At 48.7% G+C, this 24,355-nt stretch overlaps 2 protein-coding genes across 8 annotated transcripts; both read right to left on the bottom strand.

The window, feature by feature from the left end:
• Positions 1–66: 66 nt before the first annotated feature.
• atxn2l (ataxin 2-like) lies at positions 67–8,951 on the bottom strand. Of its 4 annotated transcripts, none has more exons than XM_063472543.1 (23): positions 8,811–8,951; positions 8,310–8,367; positions 7,587–7,643; positions 7,425–7,496; positions 6,936–7,101; positions 6,542–6,660; positions 6,025–6,116; positions 5,648–5,854; positions 5,169–5,476; positions 4,995–5,081; positions 4,706–4,849; positions 4,511–4,588; positions 4,377–4,438; positions 3,828–4,111; positions 3,672–3,741; positions 3,433–3,594; positions 3,282–3,345; positions 2,866–3,026; positions 2,515–2,641; positions 1,584–1,702; positions 1,250–1,432; positions 753–921; positions 67–422 (listed from the first exon to the last, which is right to left on the bottom strand). In XM_063472543.1, exons 2-23 carry the CDS (start codon positions 8,352–8,354, stop codon positions 364–366), a joined length of 2,835 nt encoding a protein of 944 aa, XP_063328613.1. In that variant the 5' UTR covers positions 8,355–8,367; positions 8,811–8,951; the 3' UTR covers positions 67–363. The 4 variants fall into 4 exon arrangements, with proteins under 4 accessions (XP_063328613.1, XP_063328612.1, XP_063328611.1 ...); XM_063472542.1 differs by lacking the exon at positions 8,811–8,951 and adding an exon at positions 8,679–8,798; XM_063472541.1 differs by lacking the exon at positions 8,811–8,951 and adding an exon at positions 8,450–8,790.
• Positions 8,952–10,560: 1,609 nt separating this feature from the next.
• sh2b1 (SH2B adaptor protein 1) lies at positions 10,561–23,556 on the bottom strand. 4 transcript variants are annotated; one of them, XM_063472539.1, is made up of 10 exons: positions 23,377–23,556; positions 18,721–20,774; positions 18,083–18,187; positions 17,478–17,569; positions 17,304–17,386; positions 17,027–17,182; positions 16,475–16,686; positions 16,162–16,336; positions 15,085–15,175; positions 13,930–14,054 (listed from the first exon to the last, which is right to left on the bottom strand). In XM_063472539.1, the coding sequence occupies exons 2-10, from the start codon at positions 20,401–20,403 to the stop codon at positions 14,033–14,035; spliced, it is 2,619 nt and encodes an 872-aa protein (XP_063328609.1). In that variant the 5' UTR covers positions 20,404–20,774; positions 23,377–23,556; the 3' UTR covers positions 13,930–14,032. The 4 variants fall into 4 exon arrangements, with proteins under 4 accessions (XP_063328607.1, XP_063328608.1, XP_063328609.1 ...); XM_063472540.1 differs by having other exon boundaries at positions 18,086–18,187; XM_063472537.1 differs by lacking the exon at positions 15,085–15,175 and having other exon boundaries at positions 10,561–14,054.
• Positions 23,557–24,355: the final 799 nt, after the last annotated feature.

The following is a 24,355-nucleotide window of genomic DNA, read 5'->3' as shown; positions in this document are numbered from 1 at the left end:
CTCCCGAAACCCGAACTCAAGAATCAAACTCTTTTGGATTAAAACCAACATTCACGCAGACAGAACTGAAGCGTTTTCAGTGCTTTTATTAATAATGAACTGGTTTCGTCTGTAAAAAGGACAGAGGAAGAACGGGGCACACAAAGTTTCCACCAGTTTGAATGTCTTCAGTCCAGTTTCATGTCCGTGTGTACAGACGGTCTCTGCGTACATATTAAAAATCAAGAAACTTTGCCTCACGCGAGGCGTTTCCGTCTGATCTGCTTTTTAAAAAACATCCAGGTGAGGACATCGACTCGTGTCAGGGCGTGCGGGGAATGTTACGAGGTGGAGGCGACGCCGCTATCGTGAATCCAGCCGGCTTCAGTTGGCAGACGGATGGAAGGACAGCTGCTGGGCGGGGTGAGCCTGAACCTGGACAGCTGGAAGACACGAAACACAAAAGCTCGGGATTAAATCCTCCTCACAGCCCGGATCGCTGGAATTCAGGCCAGAGCGCCGACTGGAGTCAACAGTCTCCCGCTCGATGGCTCCGATGCACTCCCACATCTTAGATTAGGCTAATTATCATTGATTTGATTCATTTACTAATAATTCAGTGGCCAGTAACCCTGCAGACGACCCGACCTTCAGCTCTCGACTTCGTTTGCTTAGCACCAAAGTTTCTGCTGTGAGTTTAATGCAAACCTGTGTTTGACTCACAGCAGCAGGAGCTGAGATTTAAGTCTGTGGAAGGTTTTTTTTCCCCTCACCTTGACCGGGTCCGATGTAGAAGTGCTGCGGCGCCCCCTGCTGGGGCGGCGGGCCGTGCTGGGGGTTGGAGCCGCCACCCTGCTGAGGGGGGGCGTAGTGCAGCATGACAGGCGGGGGGCCATGGCCGGCAGCGTGGTGAGCTCCCGACATGCCGCCCGTTACGTGAGCCTGCAGAGGACAAACAGGAGAAAAGGGGGAGGTTTCAATCTGACAGCAGGGGGCGCCAACCCTCGAAGCTCAAAGGATGAAAGTTTAAACCTCACTGTTATTAATCAGCTGATTAATATTTTGGTGATTAAATGTTTTTATTTTGGCTGATAAACCATCCAGAACTCCATGTTTCACGTTTACCTCTGCAAACAACACACGGTGAGAACAGCTGATTCCTGAACCCGACTTATTCTCAGACTGCTCACACATGAATCTAAAGAACGGTTAAAGCGGCAGAAACACCTCCATGTTCGGTTTATCTCAGGCAGGAGCTCTTCCTGTTCACCTGTGTAAGCTGGCTGATTGACGGGAAGCCGTGGGTCAGCTGCTGGGGCGTGGGCAGGCCGTATCCCTGCATGGCGTAGGCGGCCTGCGGCGAGCCGTGGCCCGGCGGCAGGTTAGGGGGCGTGGGAGCCGACAGACCTCCGGAGTGAAACAAGGACTGAGGTTGAGAGGCGCCCTGACTCACCTGAGGAGTGTGAATCAATAAATACATTTAAAACATTTAGCAGAGAAAAACAAACCGGACATCGGCGTTATCAATCCACATTTTCTCCTGACTTCGAACAAAAGCTTCAGATTCGATGGATTAGTCATCGTTGGCGTCAGAATGCACCCACCTGAGCATGTCCTGGGCTGGGGGTCGTGTGCTGGGGTGGGGGGTGACTCCCAGTGGGCGTGCTGGAGGGCTGAGGAGGATGGAGGGAGCCCGAGTGGTGAGTATGGATGGACTGAGGAGCTGAGAGAGGAGGAAGGATGAACTCTAATCAGCATTCCCACCTCACACAGGTTAAACCAGGAACACCTTTAACGATTTTAAGCTTTTTATTGTAAATCACTGTTTAAAAATAGTTTTCACAGAGGAAATGTCCACAATGACTTTATCATCTAAGAAGTCGAACAGACCGGAGCTGGAACTGTGTGTAAAAACAATTTGAAGCACAAGATGGCGCAGTGACCTTTAACCTTTACCTAAGCAGACAAATAACAAGCACCTTCTTTACAACAGCAGCCCGAGGAAACGGGGATCGAACAAAGAGCACACATCTACGATCCACGGTTCTCACAATAACCTGCTCTCTGACACCACCAAGACCAAGGAGGCATCCATCTGTCACCCCGACACTCGTCCCCACCCACTCCACCCTGCCTACACTCTTCTGCATGTATTTGAGCTCATCTCTAATCTGATATTATTCCTGATGTGTTGATGTCAGCTTCATCACATCAGGTCAAACAGCCAGAGCTCTCAAACCTGTCTGAACCACAAAGACGTCGAATCTTCTGTTGTTCTGAAAACAATTTGAGATTTTGTGCCTGTAAAGATTCTCAGAGTCTCTAAACGTCCTGTTTTAGCTGAAGACACGCTCAGACTGATAACTGAATCTACTTCTTTACAATAAATATTTACTCGTGTGGGTTATTCAGCTGAGGTTTTAGGTTCCAACCAACTCTGAGCTGCATGTTCATCGTGAAACAAAAGGAGATAAATTTGTGTTTGTTTACAAGAAAATCTGAAGCTCAAATTTTAACATGCGGCTCCTTTCTTACCGTACATGGCCTGTTGGGGGCCCGGCGGGCCGTCAGCCTGCCCGGGGAACTGGGGGCCCGGAGGCCCGATCGGCTGAGCGGCCCCGGAGGTCAGCATCCTCGCTCCCTGCAGCATCGAGTAAATCGGCTATGATTAAAGAGAGAGGACAAAGTCAGCACGACGTTTTAAAAAGCACAAAAGACGAAACGTGAACTCATCTTCCTGTAAATGTTTCCGTAACCGCCACGGAGACATCAACAGTAAGCGAGCGGCCCGTTACTGAGGTCGCGTGCTGGTTTTGTAATGACTGCACGATAACACATCTCACAGAAACCTGGTTAAGTGACAGGTGAAGAGCACGCTGCAGTTACCTGTCCGTGGAAGTGTGGGGGCAAGGCCTGGATCACCTGACTGTACTGCAGGTAGGACTGGGGGTAAGGAGAAGCCACCAGCTGGGGCCCTGCTGCCGAGGCCGAGATCATGGAGGAGGCCGGGGAGCCGTGGTGCTCCGGACGTGGACCCCCAACCAACCCTGGAGCAGAAGAACCCACGAGTTCACTGCAGAGCTAACTTACACCTGGATCACCTCCTCAATAAATTTGGACATTTTAACGTCCAGTAATCAAACTGCAGGACTAACAGACACACACAGTGTTTCTGTGTTTTTCAGTTTCCTGATCTGAACTGGAGGAAGCGGCACAGGAAAAAGAAAAGCGATGATCGGTGAAGCGCTCGTTTCTTCCTCACAGTGACACCAAACATGAAGGCGTGTGAGTGCGGCGTGTACCTTTGGGTCTGGGGTATTTCCCCTGACTGATGGTCGACACGGTGTACTGATACAGCTGAGGAGCCTGAGGAGGAGACGAGGACGCCATTACATCACATCAGTGTCGTCACCAACCCCGCCCCCTGAGACGGACATTTAAATAAAAACACACCTGGATGGAGTGTCCCTGCAGGGGGATGTGGGAGATGTAGGACAGGTAGTGTGCAGGTGGGCTGCTGTAGATGGCCCCTCCTCCTGGCTGTCCCGGGCCTGGGAGGACCACCGCGGGGCTGGGCGGGGTCGGCCGAGGCAGGACGGGGTTCGAGGCGGGTTTCTGCAAGTCACAATGAGCGGCATGTTTGAGAAGTCTCCACGAAGCACACGATTCGGGCGCGACCTCTGAGGACTTACCGCAACCGCGTTTCCTTTAACGGGAAGAAACTCCTTGGCGTTTGGATTCAGCGTCGAGTTTTTCACCTGCCTGAAAACATCAGAACCACAGAGACGCGTGAACACGTGTTACAGCGCCATCACAACATCTTTACATTTGCTACTCGCGTCACTCACGCTGCAGTCGGCGTCGCCGTCTCCGCTCGCTCGCTGCACAGCTCCCCTCCGATCGGGGTCACAGTCGGCCCCTCCGTCCCTGAGGAGCGGGGGCCGGGTGGAGCTGCAGGCAGCAGGGCAGCAGGTGCTGAGATGGGTGGAGCTACCTCCGTAGCCGCGACAGGCCTCGGTGGGCTGGGGGACGACAAGGAGGAGGAGGAGGAACACTCCGTGGAGGGGGTGGGGCTGTCCTGAAGGGTGTCTACAGAGGCGGGGCTCGCCAAAGGGGAGGAGCTCGCCTGCAGCTGAGTGACAAAGAGGAAGACCTCGAGGTGAGACCAACGACTGCAGACGGCTCCATTTCTTTCTTTTTCTTTTTTTAACTGACATCACAGCAGGTGACATCATGTGACCACCGTGATACCACCTGCTGTGAGATCCCACCATGAAGCCTCAAACTGGCGTACGAGTTTATTTGTTTATTTTTTTTAAAAAACAGGATTTTACAGTTTGAAGCCGGATCAGGCAAACTGAAGAACACCCAAAGCGCAGGACCCCTGAGAGCTTTACCCTGAACTCTTTGCCAAACTTGCGGAGCTCCTCCAGCTGAGACCTCTGCTGCACAGACGGAGCTGCGAACAGGAAGAGAGGCGGCGTGAGGAGGGCTGACGAAGGCAGAGGCAGGCGGGTGGAGGTTTTTGTACCTTTGCTGTTCTTGCCGTCCTGTGGAGTGGGCTGACCTTCAGGCGGCTCTTTGGCGGCGTTGCCCAGGACTTCACTCACTGCAGAGGAACACGTTAGCACGCAGGTTTCACACAGCGGTCTGTGAGCGGCTTCAAACACACCAACATGCACGCAGCGCTGCACACGCGACACAAATAAATCAAACATCAGCTCACCGTCCACGGGGAAGAGGGGGGTGGGGCCAGTGGGTTTGGTGGTGGTGGTTGTCGCCGCCATGGTGACAGTGGAAAGAGAGGAGGAACCGGGGTCGACTGACGGAGGATCCTGGGGAGGGGCGTCTGGTTTTAGAGCACGAGACGCTGAAGGACAGACGGAGACGAGGAAGAGGAGAAACAGGTGAGCGTCCCGGAGGAAGGAAGGAGGAAGCTCTGCTCAGCTTTTATTCTCTTTTGTGTGTGTGTGTGTGTGTGTGTGTGTGTGTGTGTGTGTGTGTGTGTGTGGTACCTGCAGGCGTGGACTGGGAGTTCGGGGTCCGCAGCGTTCTGTTGCTCTGGAATCTCTGAAGGGATTTCGGAGACATTCTGGATGAAACTGAAGGAGACGATCAAACATAGATGTTAGTGCATGATGTGACCACAAGAGGGAGCTGCTTCACACCCACACACAGAAGCTTCGTACCACCGTTTACGGACGAGCGCGTGGTGTCGGTTAGCGCCTGCGGGTGCGAGCGCGAGTGTGGAAGAACGTGGTTGGTGTGGGGCGGGCTGCTGGCGACAGGTGGGCTGCTCCGTGATTGGCTGGGAGAGCAGGCGGTCCTGACAGACATAGGGCTGCTCCTATCAGAGGATGGTTTGGGGGAGGAGCAGCTGGGCGGGAGGTGTCTGGAGGGAGGCGGTGCTGCTCGGCCGGAGGCCCCGGGTCTGATGCTGCTGGCAGACGGGCCCATCTCTCGAGCCCTCTGAGGGAGGGGGACGTACTTCGCCTCCCTGGGAAACGAGGGAGGGAAACAGGAAGTGAGTGCAGCTTCAGGTCGGGAAAACATCTTGGGAATTTCTGAGGTAAATTCAGGCAGGATAGTTTGTATTTTGGGAATTTTTGGTCATTTTTAAAATGTTTTATTATTTTCTGCCTCACCAGGTGCGCCGTGTTCCCGTTACCTGCTCGTGGAGGTGAACCCGGGGCTCGTCCTCTCCTCCCGCTCTCGGACCACCGAGCTGTATTTGTCCTCCTCGCTCCTTCCCTCATCGTTCTCCAAGGAGACGCGGCGGCGGTACTGCAGGCTGCTCTCGATCTCACTGGCTAGCTGCGCCGCCCTAGCCTCCCGCTGCCGGTACACCTCCGAGTTCCCCCTCTCCAAAGGCATGCTGGGAAAAGCATGACAGAAGGAAGGAGAGACCCTCATTTAAAATCATGAAAACTGTGGCAGCCAACGGGGTGCCGGCGCTTCACAACATATGTGAACATTTTTATATTTCACGTCTGGCAGACGGAGACAGCTGGTGAACCTGAGCCTTGAAAATGTTCGTTTACTTACGTGTACATGGAGAGGCTCGAGTCGTAGGTCGACTTCACGCCGTAGGCTTCCTCGTTAAACTTGAACATCTCGTTGGCGTCCCAGCCATTTGACTGACACAAAGGGAAAAAAACGAATGAATCGGAGATGTCTCATTTCAGCGAGATACTCCACGTGAACCCAACAGGAAAATATCTTCAAAATCAGCAAGGCAGTGCTGCCAAGCCAAAAGCATCGGTTTGTCCTAAATAATAAAACCTTTCTTTGGAAATAATTCTGCTTCATTTGTTAATAGAACTGTACGTTTGAGATTTACAGGTAAGAGTCCATCTGATTTGTGTCGTTGGTTTTCAAACATTTCAGTAAGAAATTATTATTGTGAAATCGTCTGCTCGCTTCAGCTGTGAGAGAACGGCCTGAAACAGAAGCTGCAGTTCCTCTAACGTCCACCAGGGGCAGCAGTAGAGGTCAGTAAGAGCAGAGGGGGTGCTGCGGGTCAGCGTAAAACTTTCCCTTCGTAAATTAAAAGCTTCCTCACCGTGTCCGAGTCCAGGTCGAAGCCATCTCCGTTTCCATCCCCGTCCCACCGCTGCAGCACCTTCTCCCGGTGCTCCCCGTTCAGCCGCGACGAGCCGATGGCCGAGTCCGTGAACGAGTCTGCAGACACAACAATCAGGCTTCGGTCCGACCACTTCAGCACCCTTCATCTCTGCAGCATCCTACGCTCAAACCATTTAACGCGCCGCTGATCATCACGTTATCCAGTTTTGAATATTTATTACTCGCAGAGATTTCATCTAGACTAGCAGATAATATTCCCCATTAACCCTCCGACTCTCCCCTGAGACCTGGAGCTCACACGCAAACCTGATTTTTGTTTTTTAAAGAAAATAAATGCAGCTCTAATCTAAACGTGGGCGGAGCCCGGTTACCTCTGACGGCAAAGGTCAAGTCGACGTCCCGGCACGTCATAGTGACGAGGTCAGCGGGGCTGAAGATCATGGTGTCAGTAACATCCTCAATCCTGGGAGCAGAGGGCTGGCTCCCTCCTCCTCCTCCGTCACTCACTTTGTGAACAGCATCCACAGCCAGCTCACACTGACACATGCAGACAGATTACAGCCATTTAACCAGTGAAGCTTCTGCAGGAGTGACCTCACAGACGGCAGTTTGATGCATCAGAACTGCCTCAAATTGCAAAGTAAAGACTCAGTGATGGTAAAGACAAACCCCCACTATGGGCAGGACTTGGTGACAGTGGGGAAGAAGAACTCCCTTTTAACAGGAAGAAACCTCCAATGGGAGCAGACTCAGACACGAGCAAAGAGACAAAACAGACAGCAGGAGAGAGCCGTGTGTCTGAACCCCTGGGGAGCAAAAACACTGAAGGTCAAAATATCAGCTGTTTTAAAAAAAGTCACCTGCGAGCTCAGCGTCTTGAAGATTCCCTCGTACACGGCACCATTTTTCACTCTCACGTCGCAGGTGGAGCCCTGGAAGCAGCAGAGAGGACGGCTTCAGTGCATCTGCAGCATTCAGCCAAAAAACACCAACCAGAAACAAAAAGGCAGAAACGGACTCACCACCACCGCTGTGAGGAAGTGAAGCATACGCGCGTTGTTGTAGACGCCTTCAAATACCTGCAGATACAGGTGAGGCGTGAGAGCAGGTCATACTTAAGGTGCAGGTAAAGTCAGCTGATTGTGAGGGGACAGGTGGGAAAACACGAGTACACGTGGACCATCGTGAGGAGCACAGAAATAAATCTCAGCTTCAGGAAACTGCCCTGAAATAAACGAGCCCTCAAACATTTAACCTTTCATTAAATACAGCGCAGAGCCGCCTCAGCACTGAAGTCTCAGCCGACAGCTCGAGTCCACCAATGAAAACACGTTTCAAACATCCACAAGTCAATATTTTAGTTGTTTTATTGTTTGAGAGAAGAAAACTTTAAAGGTTGAGCCGCTAACCCAATCTGTCCCAGTCTGAGTTCTCCACAGTCCAGAGATTTAAGGTTAACGAGCCCTGACAGACTGGCTACCTGTCCAGGTGTACCCCACCTCCCGGCCCATGAGAGCAGGGATAACCTGCAGCTCACACCCAATCCTGAATTGGATAAATGGAAGAAAATGGATGGAAAAAAGACGTTTCAGTGGCAGAAACAAGCTTCCACATCTGAGCCTGTGATGACTTATTTTGATGGAGTTTCATAATAAAGTCTTTTATTCAGGCTGTGTTTCCAAACAGCAGGAGCGTGTCAGCTGACCAGACACACCTGTCTGAGACCAGCAGTCACCTGTACTTACAGAGCTGCGCACAGGAGGAGACTGCGTCAGTGGAGGTGGCTTCATGGTGCTCCTGCTCCTGAAAAAGGAGGGGAAAGCGTCAGGTAGACAAATTACAGGTAAAACGTCCTCTGTGCGAACAATGACATCAAAGAGGCCACCTCTGCAGAAAGCCGCCAAACCAGCTGAAGCCTAGCATGCAATGATCTGGCCCTGCCCGCACACACGGCGCCGTCCCGCAAAGGTGGCGCAGTTTTACCGCAGAATCGTAAAGTAAGCTAGCGCAGCAGGCTAACGGCGCTAGCTCAGGGACACGGCGACTTTTAAACAAACGAACCGCCACAAATGGCCAGAGTGACACGTGCACGAGGCTTAGCGTGTAAATAATACTTTTTAGTCACGTGCATCCCCGTTACTCCGGTGTTGCCGTCCCGGTACGAAGTCACGCGGTTTGACAGGCCGAACACGGCGCACCTGGAAAACAACAACAAAACAGCGCCAGGTGCGCTCGATTTACCGCACCCGGGTCCCGCCGCCCACGTGATGCGGCCCCACTGTGGCGGGCGGCCCGATCCACGGATTCCAGTTCAAATTCAAACGAACGCGTTCATGAGCGGAGCAGCTTGGACTGCGTGTAAATGCACCATCCCTGTGACGTAAGCACTCAGCTGCCCTGATGCGGCAACTTCCACGCTACGTCCACTCATCAGGCCCACCCCGGTAATTAAAACGAGCGCACTAAACGCAAACCCCGCCCACTTATCTACATTAGGCAATCGATTGGTTCGTTTTTGTCGCCGTCGTTTTGGATTAGTTTCCTCATTGATTAGAGTTCCTGTCAATCATACGTTACCCTGTTTAAGTAATGTTACATCGACGCTCGCGTGCGTTTTGTTTTTGTTTAGTTTTTAACTTCGCGACAGTAAAAATGAAAAAAAAAAAAAAAAAAAAAAAAAACCAAGCAAAAAAGTACAAACCTGAGAGCCGCTTCAGTCATCCTTCACTGGATTTCATCCAGAATCAATTAGCAAACCAATAATTTACTGACTTTAAAGTAATGCATGCACATTTCAGTAAAGTTCAGATTTATTGAAGCACTTTGCATTTTAAATATGCGCCCATGTCTAAAAATGAGCTGTAATATTATCCAGTACCACCTCAGGTTGTTCGCATCACACCGCTGCATCATCATGGACTCCAGATTGTTCCTAACATTTTATAATTGTGAGATCACGACTGTCCAAATACACCCATGTCCATCTTGAAGACAAAGCAGCTCTTCTTTTGAGCTGAAAAAGCTCAGAAATCTGCAGTTCCTGCAACATCCACCAGAGGCAAACCGAGAGGTGAAAGGCAGCTGTAGCTTCACCTGAACTGGACCTCTGGACCATGTTTGTGTTGTTGGAGCCCTCTGACCAATAATATGGCTGCTGTGAGGTCACTGTACTAACAGACTGTCCAACAGGTGTGAGCTCCAGTTCTGTGAAACTGCTGGATTTGATTGGATGTTATTTAACCGTTTCACACAGTGGTCACTACAGTGGACAGCTATTCAAAGGCTGTTTGCTTGTATGTGTGTCAGTGTTGATGGTATACTTGCACATAAACCACTACATTGGACACTGATGTCACTCCATACCTGCCACCCACTCCAAAGGTGATGTTGTCCACCTAAGTGGACATGTAAAAGTCTTTGAAAAGTACATGTTTTTTAAAAAAAAAAAAAAAAAAAAAAAAAAAAAAAAGAAATGAAAAATGAAGTTTAGAAATCTTTTATGCCTAAATATGAATAAAAATACTTAAAACCAATCCAGATTGTCATAATGCATGCATGAAAGTGTTAATTAGCAGGTATCTTAGCCTGTGTGATGCTAAAACCAGTACATCCACATTTTTTTAATGGTTTTTAGCCAAAACAGTGCAAAATAAGTGTAGCTCCCCCTGGTGTCAGCCACTGCAACTACATTCTAAAATTAAATGTAATAAAGAAATAACGTAAAACAAGTGAGATTAAATCAGTAAAACACTGATTTACATGATTAAATATACTGCTGGGATTTTGATCATCTGGTCTTAAATCTGCTGTGGAGCAACTTAAGAAAATTTCAGACCAATTATTTTTGTCAGCTTTTTAAAGGTGGATGAACCCGACTCCAATATTTGATCAACGTCTAATAAAACCACAATAACACCCCAGGAAAGGTTTTTTTAAAAAAAAAAAAAAAAAAAAAAAAAAAAAAAAAAAAAAGGACCAGACACAGAGCAGTACGTTTCACTATATTTATATTATATCATTATCATTAAATTCAATGTAGTACCTGAAACTAACCACACAGGCCAGACAGACGCTGCCGTCCGGCTTCAACACACGGTCCCAGCAAAGAGAGAAAGAGACAGAGAAAGGCACAAAGAGTTCTGAAACTGAGAAAAGGACACAGAACATGATGATGATGATGATGGTGATGATGATGATCAGACGAGTACATGAGCAAAGGAAAGCAGAGCGAGACTGGGTGGGCTATGACATGAGTAAATGAACTGAGCGACAGATGCAGGCAGAGGTGATGAGACGACACAGAAAGGCACAAGGAGAAAAAGTATTTCATCGACATTTGCTGCTATAATTTTAATGATGCAGGACGAGGCAGAGGAGGAGGGGGGGACAGATTGAAAAGGGTGAGGGAGCCCGCCACCTGCACAACGAGTCCTAGATCGTCATCATTCCTTCTTTTTATCCCCAAACGTAAAAAGGCACAAACATCTGAACTGAATCACAAGATGAGTCGGAACAAGTGTAACATGGAGCGTACGAAACAAAGACAAATGTAATACTATTACTCTGACCCTCATCAGTATTATTATTTCCATCTTACTGGTGCTGAACCCATCAGCTCTGAGATCAGATTCTTTTTGAGCGTCAGAGAGAAAAAGAGAGAGACATTTACACCGAGTGATGCTGCTGAGTGACTGAGGTAAATGTTTCCTGCCTGATCCAGACCCGACCCGCTGCCTCCTCTCAGGCGGCGCCAAACCAAACTATTTAAAAGAAAAATAAACTTTACTGCTCAGGACGTACGTCTCAAAGGTACGACTGATCGCGCAGCACGATTGGGGGGGGGGGGGGGGGGGGGGGGGTGCACATGATGTCACTGCACGTCGTTATTTACGAAAGTTAAAACATGCTAGGAGGAGGCCTGAATGGTCACTAGGGAGAAAAAAAACCCCAAAAAACCCCCAAATACCACGCTAAATCAGGGGTGTCAAACATAAGGCCCAGGGGCCAGGACTGGCCCAGCAGAGAGTCATATCTGGCCCACTGGATGCTTTTGGAGAAGGTGGAGGAGGGTGTAGATTTTAGTTTTACAGCTTTTCCTGCTGATAATGACCGCGGCCAATCACATCGCACCAAACTACGTGAAACTGAAATGAGAACAGCTCCGTTTCTTCAGTAACTGCTACAGAAATGACGACATCAGCGTCGACACGTGCACGCCAATTTCTCTCATTACTACAACATCAGTGTAACATGTAGAAAAACAGACATGCTGCTGAATGTGCGCTTTTTCCTTACATTAACATGTCAGGGATTTTTAAACATGGTTACACTTTCTTACACTGAAAGGAGAGTCTCACTGACCCCGCCCACTTAAAGTCACAGTGGGCTCCACGTGGCCCACGGTGGACGAGGAGTTTGAGCCCTCTGCTCTAAAGGAATCCTGCTGTGATTTAAGTAAAAAAAAATAATAATTAAAGTTAAAATGAGAGTTTCCATAGCTGTCAGTGCGCTGGCTACACAGGCCCGTAGCTTACAGACATGGGACACATTTAAAACAGTCGTGACGGACGCTGCAGGGAAAACGTTACGATTTTTATTTGTCACCTCATGAATGCATCACAATACAAAGTGCGGTGAGGCGACTGTTGTGATTTGGTGCTATATAAATAAAATGTAATTAAATCATTTTGTAAACGTGCCAATTTATGGTTCTATTAAAATTTTATTAAAATTCTCAAAAACTGCATTTAAATTTGAAAAACAAAAATCTTCATGACACTTTAATGCCGAGGAGCCAAACCAAACGCCACTGATGACATCTGATGTTTTAATGCTGACGAACTCAGACTCCACTTAAAAATGTCACTGTTTAAAACAAAAACCCGTTCCTCGGTCTTAAAGATGTACGAGTCAAGAAAGTCTGACTTTAAGCTAAATTAAAAGAAAACCATTTTAATGCTCACGAGTCCATTAAGAATGATGCCGACACCACAGGCCAAACTAAACTTAGACGTGATATTTTAAAGGTTGAAGCCAAACTGAAGTGACGAGCAGCTCACCGAACATTGCCCCCGCCCCCCGTGATGAAGGTGATGATTGGTGGACTCAGTCCAACAGCAGCGAGTATCGTTACAGTCTCACACTGGCAATAATGAAGTTTAATATAATAAACAAAAGTTAACGCACCAATTTGTGTCAAAGTCCAAAAGTGAAAATAAAATAAACCCCAAAATATGCTCATACACTTCAAGAACTAATGAAAGTAAATCTCTCATGAAGGCGTCAGCCTGCGGCGCCTCACATTCAGTCATTGTGTTTTTCCTTGGATCCGATTATCACCGACCAACAAACATCCCGGTGCAGACGTCACCATCGTGTTGTTTTAAAGGCGTTTCTAGAATAAATAATAGCAGCAGCTGAACAGAACGTACCGTCAGCTCAGTGAGAGCGCCACAGTGAAACGACAACGTGCACCTCGGCGACCTGACGACGCTAAAAACAGACTGTATTTGGGACGAACGTTAGGATAAACGTGATTCCACCATTTAAACTAAGACCTATGAAAGTGAAGCAGTGAACGTAAATAGTGGCTTTAGTGTTAACATCATCTGTAGTATTAATACAAGCAGTCACATGTTGTGTGGGCGGAGTTTAAATGTTAGTGTGGGGGTTTATAAACTGGTTTCTTAGTGCTACCTGGCCGAGCTCGGCTTCAGAAACTTTTTTATTCAACTCCAAGTTTCTTTCCAACATTTCCGTCGCTTTTGGTTTGCTGCGGCGCCGCGATATTTCGGGTCTGGCTGCCAAAGTAGAAATGTCTGTAGTATGTTTGGCCTCTGGCTAGCGTGTGCCGTCCTGACAGGACCGCTGTGAGGTATCGTCGGGTCTGCTGGCGTCACAGGGCTCGAGCCTGAGCCTGCTGCGAGGCGTACCGGCAAAATAAAACAAAGCTTATCTGGCTATGAAGAAATGTACCGCTCTCGTTAGTGTTGTAAAGCTGCGCTCACCCGCCTCTCCGTCTCTCTCTCACATAGTGTTAGTACTTTTACTCCTCCCCCTCCTCCTCGCTAACAAAATAAAATACTGGTTATGAATGGCTATGATGTACGCCGCCTCATCCAATCCCACTGTCACGCACACTCAAACACACATACGCCTCCTCCTCCATCAGAAGAAGGAGTACTGGTTATCGATGGCTCGGGGCACCCTCGCTCCCTCCCTCTCTTCTCCGTCTGCAGCTTCTAGTTGGCGGAGAGGCGTGTCCCTGTCCCTCTCCTCCCAGTCCTCCACGCCACCTCCGCTACCACCTCCACTTCCTCCGCTTCCTCCTCCTCCTGTGATTGTGACTGTCACTGCCGACGCCGCTGCTGCTGCTCCTGCTCCTCCAACCTCCATTTCATTTCCTCTCTCCTGGGGCGGAGTCGGGGGCGGGGGGCGGCCCGGCGGCAGGGGAGGAGGCTGAGGAGGGCTACGGGGTCTGCTGGTCAAGTCTGCAAGGACAGAGGAGAGGAGGAGAAAAGGAAGAAAAGGGGAAGGGGGTAAGAGAGGGAGAAGAGTGTAAATAAAGGCAGAAGAGGAGGAGGATGAGGAGGAGGGGGGAGGAAGAGGAGGAAATAAGGCCGAAAGTGAAACAGTCGGAGGAGAGGAAGATGAGAGGTGGGAGACAAAGAGAGACGACAGTGAGTGGCTGGTTAGGTGGGAGGAGTCAGTGGTCGTCAAGTCCATGGGAGTCATGGAGGCAGTCCAATTCAAGGTAACACACACACACACACACACACACGTCTGGTTTGCTATCCTCGTGGGGACATCCCATTGACATAATGCTTTCCCTAGCCCCTTACCCTAACCCTAACCATTAAAAATGAATGCCTAACCCTAACCCTTACCCTAAACCTAACCATAACCTAATTGTAACCCTGACAGTAAAACTGCATTTTGAGTGTGAAAATTGCTTTCAACCCCGAGGGGACCTGGATTTTGGTCCCCACGGTGCAGAAAGTCCCCACCAGGATAGTAAAAGTCAGATTTTGGTCCCCACCAGGATAGTACGAACCCGTACACACACACACACACACACACACACACACACACTCGATCAAAGGTTTGAATCTCAACTTCATCTGGGTCTGAAACTAAAGTTTAACATAACCAGGATAACCTTATCTGGCTTCAGCCACGCTAACATCATTACTCCTGCTAACAGGTCACATGACTGCTCATCCACTCAGTCAGGCCGCGGTTTATAAATGTTGTTGTTCGCTCTTAAACTTACCTGTTTTCTTCTAAACTGAATATCTTGTGGGAAAAATCTAAGTTTTGGGCAGTTATCCTAAAAATCCCCCCCTCCCCTCCCCCAGTATAGCTGCCATTTATTCGGGCCACCTTTAAAGTAAACAGGAAATTAAATAAACTCTCCTGATTGGCTGTGGAGTGTCACATGACCAGAGCCAAACTAAAACCCAAACACATCATTCGTTCATTCACTTCCTCGCTCTCTCAGCCGAGTCCGGTCTCACTTACACACAGTCAGAGATGGGGGTTGATGGAGAGTCAGGATGGCGCGTGGTGATGACATCACAGGCTGTAGGCCGACTGCCTGCCCTGTCCCGGCCTGCAAGGGGTGAGCCAACGGATACAAGACAACAACAGAGAGGTCAGAACAGCGATGGGTGCAGTAACACAGGACAGATGGAGCAGGGGTGGAGGTGGGCGGAGTTTCTCCTCACAGGTGTGACGGCACTCCCGTTTGATCAAACCACCCACACAACGTTTTCAGGCTCTGATTCTGGATCGGTTTGTGTTTCCCCGTCACACTCGTGCTGTCGTTAAAGCATTTTTAGCTGAGAATAAAACTCCAGGATCTTATTTTCAGCAGGTGAGAGTTCATGCTGCCAGGCTGAGGTCACAGCCATCAGGATGTTTTAAATTTAGCATTTTCATTTAAATTAAACAGCAACTTTTAAAATATTTAATCTGGAGACTTTACTGGCAGGACATCAACACTGGTATAATAAATATCCCAGCAGAGATGAAGATAAATGATAATTACACATGAACAGAACAGGAAGTAGTCTGCAGGAAGGAGGGAACACATGACGTGTTGGTGGCATTACTAACGTGACACGGGCAGATGGCAGGTCATGCGGGGTTTGTGTAAAATCCACAGACGAACAGTTAAACAGGTTTGCTTCCAGCTGGGTTACACCTTACAGGTGACCGCCGGGCTCTGCAGGTGTCTGCACACCTGACTGAGCAGTTTCAACTCAATGCAACTGAACACTGCTGCTACGCGACGGCACCGCTGACCACAGGAGACACAGCGTCTACTTTTCCAGCAGCTGCACATCTGCAAGCTGCTTTGCAACCCCTTGCCTCCTCCTCAGAGCTCTTTTAAATTTACTTTTCATCTAGTTTAATTTTAAATGGAAATTCCAAGAACACCTGTATTCCAACAAACAACGATTTAATTTCTGAAAATGGTGAGACCAGTATCAGTGATGTCATAACAGTTATTAGATCAAAGATTCAAACTCATTTCTTTAAGTCTCATCTGATTTGTCATTAGTCGCTGGGAACACCTGGTGTTCTCACTCGTACCTGGCTGCCGAATGGCGGTAGCTCCCACGAAGCTGATGAGCGTGACGTCAGAGGCGCCGCCGGACTCCAGGGGGATCGGGTGCACGCGGAAGTGCTCGAGCATGTCGAAGATGGACTGGAACCACAGGTGCTGCACTCGACACTGACCGTCCTCATTCAGCGAGAGGCGGAGGTGCTGCGGGGAAGAAGGCAACGACACGTTTAAAGCGTACGCATCATCACGTCACCCGAACTTGAACCAGTTCGTCAAACAGGACGGAAAAGAGATCCTCTTTGTGATCCAGACTAATATCTGCCAGGATGCTCGTCTCACCTTGGCTTTGCCCTGGAAGTTGAAGGTGAGGACGTATTCTCCGCGCCGCGTCTCGCTTTGACGGACCAGAAAGACGCCGTGGCTCGCCGGGCCTCCAGCCAGCACTAGCTGAGCGGCTTTAAGGCGGGACAGCGTGCCGTGGAACCACTGACACTCGCTGAGCGGGTGCTCCACCGCCTCAACGGGCGTCACGTCAGAGAAGAGGAAAGACCCTGGGCGGAGGAAGGGTTCGTGTAAACCTTTAAAGCTAGTAAGGTCATCACGCTGTGACATCACAGCATCGATATACCGCCATCACCCAACAAATCTCTCTTAGCAAAGCTGATTCAACTGTTTGTGCAGATATTCTGATGTATGCATGTATGACATCATTACATGTTGTACACGTGACCACATTATACACTACAGCACGCCACCTGAAACAGCAGAGGCTAAAGCTGGTACGCAGGTTAGATAGTGGATCATACATGTTCAGATGCATCAGAATTCTTCAGGCGTCACAGAAATATTTTTGAAAAAATAAAATAAAACAAATCTCTGAGTCAGGCTCACCTGTGGCGTCTGGTGTCTCAGCAAACGGTGTGCCGAGACTAGCCCCGCCCCCTCCGTGAATCCGGCCATCTGGTTCGTCGAGAGGTGCTCGAGGTGGCAGCTCGGGCGGGAGAGGATCCGTTAGAGGAGAGGAGCCTCCGATCCCACCATAACACACTGATGTGAAGAAACGAGCGGAGATGGTCAAACGCTTTTATGTAATGTGTGTGTTAGACGTACATGAACAGAAGCTCCGCCCACATCGGGGGGGGGGGGGGTCTAGGGTTCTAGGATTCACCTTGTGAAAGGCGGTCACCGATCTCAGGCGTCCCGCTGATGTCCAACGGCCCCCCGCACACACCCTCGGCATCTTCCTGTTCACTGTGGGAGGGAGAAGGTGGTTATAGCCACTCCCACACCCACATATGGAGCTGGTCAGGCAGTATACCACTGCTGCTTTGGGTTTGCTCACCTGAGACAGATGCCGTTCCTGATGTCACTGAGCCACGCCCTCATCTGAACGGCGTCTCGCGTCTCGATCACGTACTGCGTCGCCCCGTCCAGCTGAGAGGAGCAGAAAGAGGAGAACGCGCGTCGTGTTTCAGTGAAACCTTCATGTATGAAAACGCCACCGCTTAGACATTTTCTGTGAGAACAGGAAGCGTTTCAATTCCTAATATCAGTTTAGGCCCCTCCCCCTCATTCCCAACAGATTAGTTGCACAGTGGAAAGCCCCCCACTGTGCACTGATGGTGCTTTGAGTCCATCGATGCTCAGCTTCATCACATTTATGTTCCACAAAAATAAAAACCCTGCACAGGATCCAGATTCTTCTTCTGACCTGCTTTCACTTGCACTTCTCTGGATTGTCACATTCTTCCTGCTGGTTTAGTTCCTGCGGCTAAAACAATGAAGTGGCCTGTGTTCATGTGGTACACCTTGTACTGGGTTCAGCCACCTTTAGCTTTCAGAGACTACATTCTGCACATTGCATACATGCATCTAATTGCACTGAGCGGCCGGCACGTGATTGGTTGTTTAGACATAAGAATCAAATACGATGGTTGACGGTGCGACTACCTGCAGCAGGAAGGTGTTCTCCTTGTCGGGGACCTCGAGCGCCGTGGTGCTCCTCACATCCACAATGGAGCAGCAGGGGACAGTCAGCCGAGGCTTCGATGACTGAAGACAAAAGGTTTGCCGTTTAGTTATACAGACACACAATTTGGCAGCAGGTCAAAGGTCGTGTGTTCAGGCAGCTGGAGAAGTGTGGGTGATGGTGACACTGGCAGTCCTATCACTCCTGACCAGTAACAACCAGGACCGGCTGAGCTATAAGTTATTCTGCTGACAGCTCGAACACAACCACCTTTATATGCCTGACTAATGAACTAATTGACTGACGGCTCAATACATTTACTTGGTTGATAGTAGGAAGTGAAGCTTTGTCACCTTTGTGGACTTTTTAAAGGCTCCTGTGACCCTCAAAGCTTCAGAAGATCCCAAATAACAGTATTTAGACATTTACACCACTTTTCATACTGATGTTTGAGCTTGTGTGATTTTTAGGCTACTTTTCTGCAATATCGTTTTTTTAATGATTCTGCTGCTGCAGATGTTCATTGATTCAATCATCAGGAAATTCGAGTCGTTTCTCTTTGACCCGATTTGAGCACCAACACTGACACAAGTTAAAAGGTTTACTCAGAACTCACTTTGGGTGGGATGAAGAACTCCAGGTAGTACTCCTCTCCACGCTCGCCACCTTCTCTGTCCCGTTCTCGGAGGACCAGGCGACATTTGTGCCAGCGTCCTCCCCTCCAGGGCACGTTCCCCCCGCTGGCGAGAGACTGCACTGGTGGCGGCTGTGCTCCAGGAGACTGCGCTGAGGCAGGATTGTTGTCCGTACTGTGATGCAGCAGACCGAAGGAGAAGCCGGAAAAGGCGTGGCTGCCGCTCCACTCATCGCTGGATGAGCTGATGCTCACCCCGCCCTCCCGTACCAGCCGGCCCACCTTCCTTGGAGGACCCATGGCAGCGGCGCTGCTCGGAGGCAGCGTTGCAGAGTGCGAGCCGGAGGTGGTCGAGGTGAGGATGGGAGGAGGGGATCGTGACAATCTGAGCTTCTCCAGGCGATGGCTCCACTTCTCCTTCTCGCCTCCTTCGCCGTTGCTCCGCCGCCGATCCCGAGCAGCTTCTGATAACGACAGGGAGGTGGCGCTGCTCGACGACGAAGGGGGCAGTGAGGAGGAGGAGGAATGAGGAAGCGAGAGGGGCATGGACAGAGAAACAGGCATGGAGGAGGTGGGTGTAGGAGGCTGCGTGCCAGAGGTCCTCTTAGAGGTGTCCTGCACGCCCATGGTGTAACTGTAGCTGGAAGGCAGCTGCGCCTGCGTGGCATCGCTGGAGGAGCTGCGCCAGTGCAGGATGCCTCGCACGCTGCCCCGCACGCTGCGCCCCACGTTCCGCAGCGAAAAACGCTTCTTCAGCTTGTTTTTGGAGGAACCAGGCGTGCCGCTCGCCTTTGAGCCAGGCGGAGGAGTGACTGAGGAGGGTGGATTCTGAGGAGTGTGGGAGGAGTCTGCGTTGTCCACCTCTGACGAGTCCGCTTCCCGTTCTTCTAGCTCTTCGCCGACGGACGCCACCCCGAGCCAGCTGTCCTCCTCTTCCTCCACAGGCGCGTCGCCGTTCCCCGGAGCCATCACGCTCCGACTCTCCTCACGCCTTCCGTTGTTCCCTCCTACTGAAGAGCAGCACGATGACGAAGATGATGGAGGCAGGACTTGGCTGTGGGCATAAGAATCCTGAAACCTGTCCCCGCCACGGTTCTCCAACACAAGACGTGCCGGCGCTGGCTTCGAGCCCCGCGTCGTGTTAGTTGGAGGACACAGGGGGACCGCTCCTCCAGTCGTGGACAGCGGCGAGACCGCCTCCTCTTCCAGAGACGTAGCGTCTGACTGGGGAGCCCAGCTCACCATTTCATCCCGTGCAGAGGAACAGCTTGGCGGGAGAGCCCCCTCCAGCTCGCTCTGGAAATGGCGAACGAAGCGGTCGGTGAAGCGGCGGCAGAAGGCAGCGGCAGAGTCTGCAGAGTAGTGCGGGTTTTCTAAGAGAAACGCCCGGAAGTGACGTGCAAAGTCGCCGGCTGCGACGCGGGCGTGGAGCTCACAGAATTCGGTCCAGCTCAAGCAAGGGGAGGGCGATGGCGTGGGCGTGTCTGACAGCGAGGACGGATGGGCCTGGGATGGCGGGCTCATCAGCGGAGGGAGAGGGGGAGGGCGCGAGGACAAGGGCAGCAAGGAAGGAGAGGGTGGGGAAGGAGAGGGGGAGGGAGATGGAGGTAAAGGGGAGGAGTTTGCCGCCCGTGGGCTCGGTGGGGTTAAAAGGGAGCCGTTCATCCTCCTGAAAGGCGTGAGGTGCCGAGGGGCTCAATGATCAGTCAGATTACTTCAGTGTGGGGGGGGCACCTGCACCACATCAGTGTACCAATTTACAAACGAGGGTGAAGCTCTGCCCCATCGAGGGAGAAGGAAGAAAAAAAAAAAAAAAAAAAAAAAAAAAAAGGAAACCCACAATAACGACGGCGTTTAAAGGCGGTCAAACTTCTGCTACATTATTTATGAGACTAAAGACTTCAGCCAAAAAAAAAAAAACCAAAGCAAAGAAAGGCTCCCACACAGGAAACGTGCAGTCTGAGGAGGTTAGACGATTCACAAGGTCCGCCTCTTCTTCAATGTCTGTCTGTATGACAGAGGAGCGCCGCCACATCCTAGAGAAGGAAAAAAAACCCGTTAGTGACACGAGCAGAAACAGTGTCTGCACACTTTAACTGTTAAAACATAACGAACATGCCACAGATCGACGACGGCCTTTAATGTCCAGAAATCTTTTTGTGATTCAAGTATTTTTTAATAGGAAACAGACCCACACATGAAGCGCTGATCAGGTGAACAGAGGCGTCGTTGGGATCAGAACACGTAGAAACGACACACGACAATCTGTTTGAGGCTTCGCTGAATCATGAGCTCAGCTTTCACTTTTTGTAATACCTGCTCTGATTTTCCCAACATCCACACCAGAATAATAAAAATATAAAACTGATCTGATGATTCTGAAAGAGCAATTTCTTTCTTAGTTAATTTTTTAAAATAACTGTCAGATGCAAATTTAACATTAGGGCAACGTTGAGACAGGAAGTGATTCAGTCATGCTTCGTTTTTGCTAACAAACGTCGCAGGATTCAGCTGCCAGATTTACCACAGCGTCATGCCAATCAATGCTATTCTGCACTCTCATTGGTAATCAAGTGGAAGCTGAGGCAGGATCAACTCAGGACCCGCCCATGTTGCCAGCGGTTATTTCACTCATCGTGGCTTCATGTTGGACTGGACGCCTCTCGAGATCATGTCTACCTTCTAACATCGAGTTTTTAATTTTTCTTCTTCAGACTCGTCATTTAAAACTTTGAGTTATCGTTGAATCAGTGTTGTGGCTCCTTCATATTGCTCAAAGAATTTCAGGGGTTTCGAGTTTGGTTCTTAGTTTAGATTTTCACTCTTAAATATGATAGTGTAAATTAAAGGAGCTCAGTTATATGTGAACCTTTTCTATTTCATTGAACTCCTTTTCATTTCATGTTACATGTTTTATTTAACCTCTATTTGAAGTGATTTTATTATAGGCTGTGTTTAATGTTTTGGCTGCTGTAACAGGAAGTCTTTTGGATAACTGAGATGCCTCATCTCATCGTAAGCACGGGTCATATTTTGAACTAAAAATCTTGACTTCAGTTTCTGAAGTTTATTAGTGAGGGCATTTAAGCATTCAGTGTCAACAGGTACAGGTATAAAGTTTTAAGCCACTCATTTCTTTAAATTTTGCTTACTGGGAACCTCCAGATTTCTGAAGGTCTTTCAAAGTTTTTATTTGGACATTGGCTGCTTTTTCACTCATTTCCTGTCCAGTCCTTGTACCTGAGATTTTGTTAAGACTCTGAACTTTGACCTATGAATCACTCAAAGATAAAAAGGCTCCTGACTCAAGGGATGAACCAGTGTTGTGCCCACACATAACAGAAAAAAAAGTTTGATCTTTAGGCTCTTTGCCACCAGCTGCCTGTCACAAAAATACATTTGTTCTTATTTCATTGGCTGAATCTAAAGTACAGAAGATATCACGATTTGAAAGACAAGATGGCGTTTTTGCATCTGGACCTTCAGCTGACCGTCTAACGTTCACTGCAGCCTCATCAAAAACAGTCTCAGTAGAGGGCTGGCTGTCCAGAATCAGTTCTTAAGGGAAAGCGGGGAGTTAAGGCTGAGCTATGCCACATTACATATAAAACACTGTCTTTAAAAGCACCATCAGAGTTTGATCAACCGTGCAAAACCATTGGGAAAAATGATTTTCAGCCTGACAAAGATGCCAAACACTGCCTGAATAGAGCAATAGTAGAGCATTATCAGTCATGGATCAACATTACTGAAGCAGTCTGGGATCATCCTGACACAGAACAGAACAAAGAGGCAGAACCATCCAAAAGAGCTTTGAATATCCTTCAAGAAGCCTGAAGAACGATTCCTGAAGATCCTCACAGAAACTGCCGAAAGCTTCCTCAGGGAGTTCTGGCTACGCTGAAGAATAAAGACGCTCACACCAAACACTCACTTTCAATCTCACTAGAATTTTACACTCCCATTTTTGGCTTATTAACTACATTTCCATGTATGCTTGGCACATGTTTTAATGCATCATACATTCATTTCCTATTTTCCTACAATACATAAAGACATAAGATGATTTAAGACTTGCACACTCCTGTCCAAAGACCAAACGTTCCAGTTTTTGTATATTAAAGATTGTTTGCTCACAGGGTTCTCGAAAATTGATTTATTGATCATTTTATTCCTAAAAACACCATTAAAACCGTTATTTTTCAGTATCATTTTATTTTGACCGCTGTTACCTTTCACCTTAATGACAAAAGACACGAACACTTCCCCCAGCACCTGATTGTTGATTACAGATTATTGATAACAGAGCGTCTCACAGCAGCGTTAGGTGGCTCGTTAGCATGCTAACATGAACTAGCAGTGTGCTCATTCAGCTTCTTTAAAGACGTGCAACGTTAGCTGACTAACGTTAGCCCCACAGATTCGACGTGCCCACGCACCTGCCCCTCAGTCGCACCTGTGTTCAGTCAGCTGTTACTGGTTTAAGTGGTCAGAGAGGGGATGACCACACACTGAATCATCCCACAGCAGTTGTAGCCAAACATTCCGCGAGCTAAGCTAACCGTTAGCCAGCTAGCTAGCTATTAATAAACCTAGCTATCAGTGTTTTCTGAGCACAGCGCGCGGCGTCTCGTGTACCTGCAGATCACAGTCCCGTGTCTCCATCCGTGTCTTTGGCTGAAGCTGGCACCATGCGTTTCATCTCTCCTCCTGCCTACATAACGGGACAAACAGCTCCAAAGCTGCTTGTTATTATTGTTGCGGCTGCTCCTGCTGCTGCTAAATATGAATATTGCTATGCCTTGCCTGGACCCGTTCTTCTCGCAGTGGCCTAAATCTCGCGATCGTTGGTAGGTCGGCGAGTGCAGCCTTTATATGACAGCGAAACAGCTGGACTCAATAATGGGGATTATTTTCAACAACAACAACAACAATAACAATAAACTTTAATCGTTCGAAATCGGAATTAGAAAACATTAAAAAGCGATATTAAAACATTAGAAAATACACGAAATACAAACTAAATAATTTAAGACATCGATAAAACGTTATGGAAAAAAGCCAGTCTATTGAATTTATTTTGTTTATTTATTTTAATAAAGAACTGCTCTACTAGTAAGAGGAAGATTTGCCGTTTACTGTTACTGTAGAAGCGATATTACTATAAGAGTAATATCTATATCTATATTTTTCCCATATTTCTGAAAGACATGAATCAATTGCACTGTCATTACTGACATATTGCCTCTGAGATTATCCCACAATATGCTTTTGATTTTCTGAATATTTCCAAATTTAACATGAGAAAAACTGTACCTTTAACTCACCACACAGCCACTAGATTTTCATCAACCAGCTGATAAAAAAAACGTATAAATAAACGTAAAAAAAAATAAATCAACGTCTTGATGCATGCTCAATCATTCAGGTAAGGAAATCCCAAAAGGTTGATTCTGTTTATCTGCACGTAGCGTCACTGAAAACGATACGTGCAGATAGACAGAATCAAGCTTTGGGGAAATAAATATACATTTACAGGATGTTAAAGGAAAGAAGAGCACCTCCTCTACCTAATCTGTGTGGAATCCACAATATAAAGGAGGGAAATCTTTTTCCT

Source organism: Pelmatolapia mariae, linkage group LG4, assembly GCF_036321145.2.
Source record: "Pelmatolapia mariae isolate MD_Pm_ZW linkage group LG4, Pm_UMD_F_2, whole genome shotgun sequence".
In the NCBI taxonomy this organism is placed as follows: Eukaryota; Metazoa; Chordata; class Actinopteri; order Cichliformes; family Cichlidae; genus Pelmatolapia; species Pelmatolapia mariae.
The sequence above is the reverse complement of the archived record's forward strand: the minus strand, read 5'-3'. Positions and strand labels throughout refer to the sequence as shown.

What these genes read in the sequence shown, in the direction of transcription:
- atxn2l (XM_063472541.1), bottom strand. Translation starts at nt 8,487, where the DNA reads ATGCTAGGCTTCAGCTGGTTTGGCGGCTTTCTGCAGAG. An exon ending in CTTGACCTTTGCCGTCAGAG is followed by an intron (nt 6,661 to 6,935) that starts GTAACCGGGCTC and finishes TTGTGTCTGCAG; the next exon opens with ACTCGTTCACGGACTCGGCC. An exon ending in CAATCAGCCAGCTTACACAG is followed by an intron (nt 922 to 1,249) that starts GTGAACAGGAAG and finishes TGTCCTCTGCAG; the next exon opens with GCTCACGTAACGGGCGGCAT.
- sh2b1 (XM_063472537.1), bottom strand. Translation starts at nt 20,403, where the DNA reads ATGAACGGCTCCCTTTTAACCCCACCGAGCCCACGGGCGGCAAACTCC. An exon ending in CGGTGACCGCCTTTCACAAG is followed by an intron (nt 17,183 to 17,303) that starts GTGAATCCTAGA and finishes TCTTCACATCAG; the next exon opens with TGTGTTATGGTGGGATCGGA. An exon ending in TACCGCCATTCGGCAGCCAG is followed by an intron (nt 14,055 to 16,161) that starts GTACGAGTGAGA and finishes CTGTCCTTGCAG; the next exon opens with ACTTGACCAGCAGACCCCGT.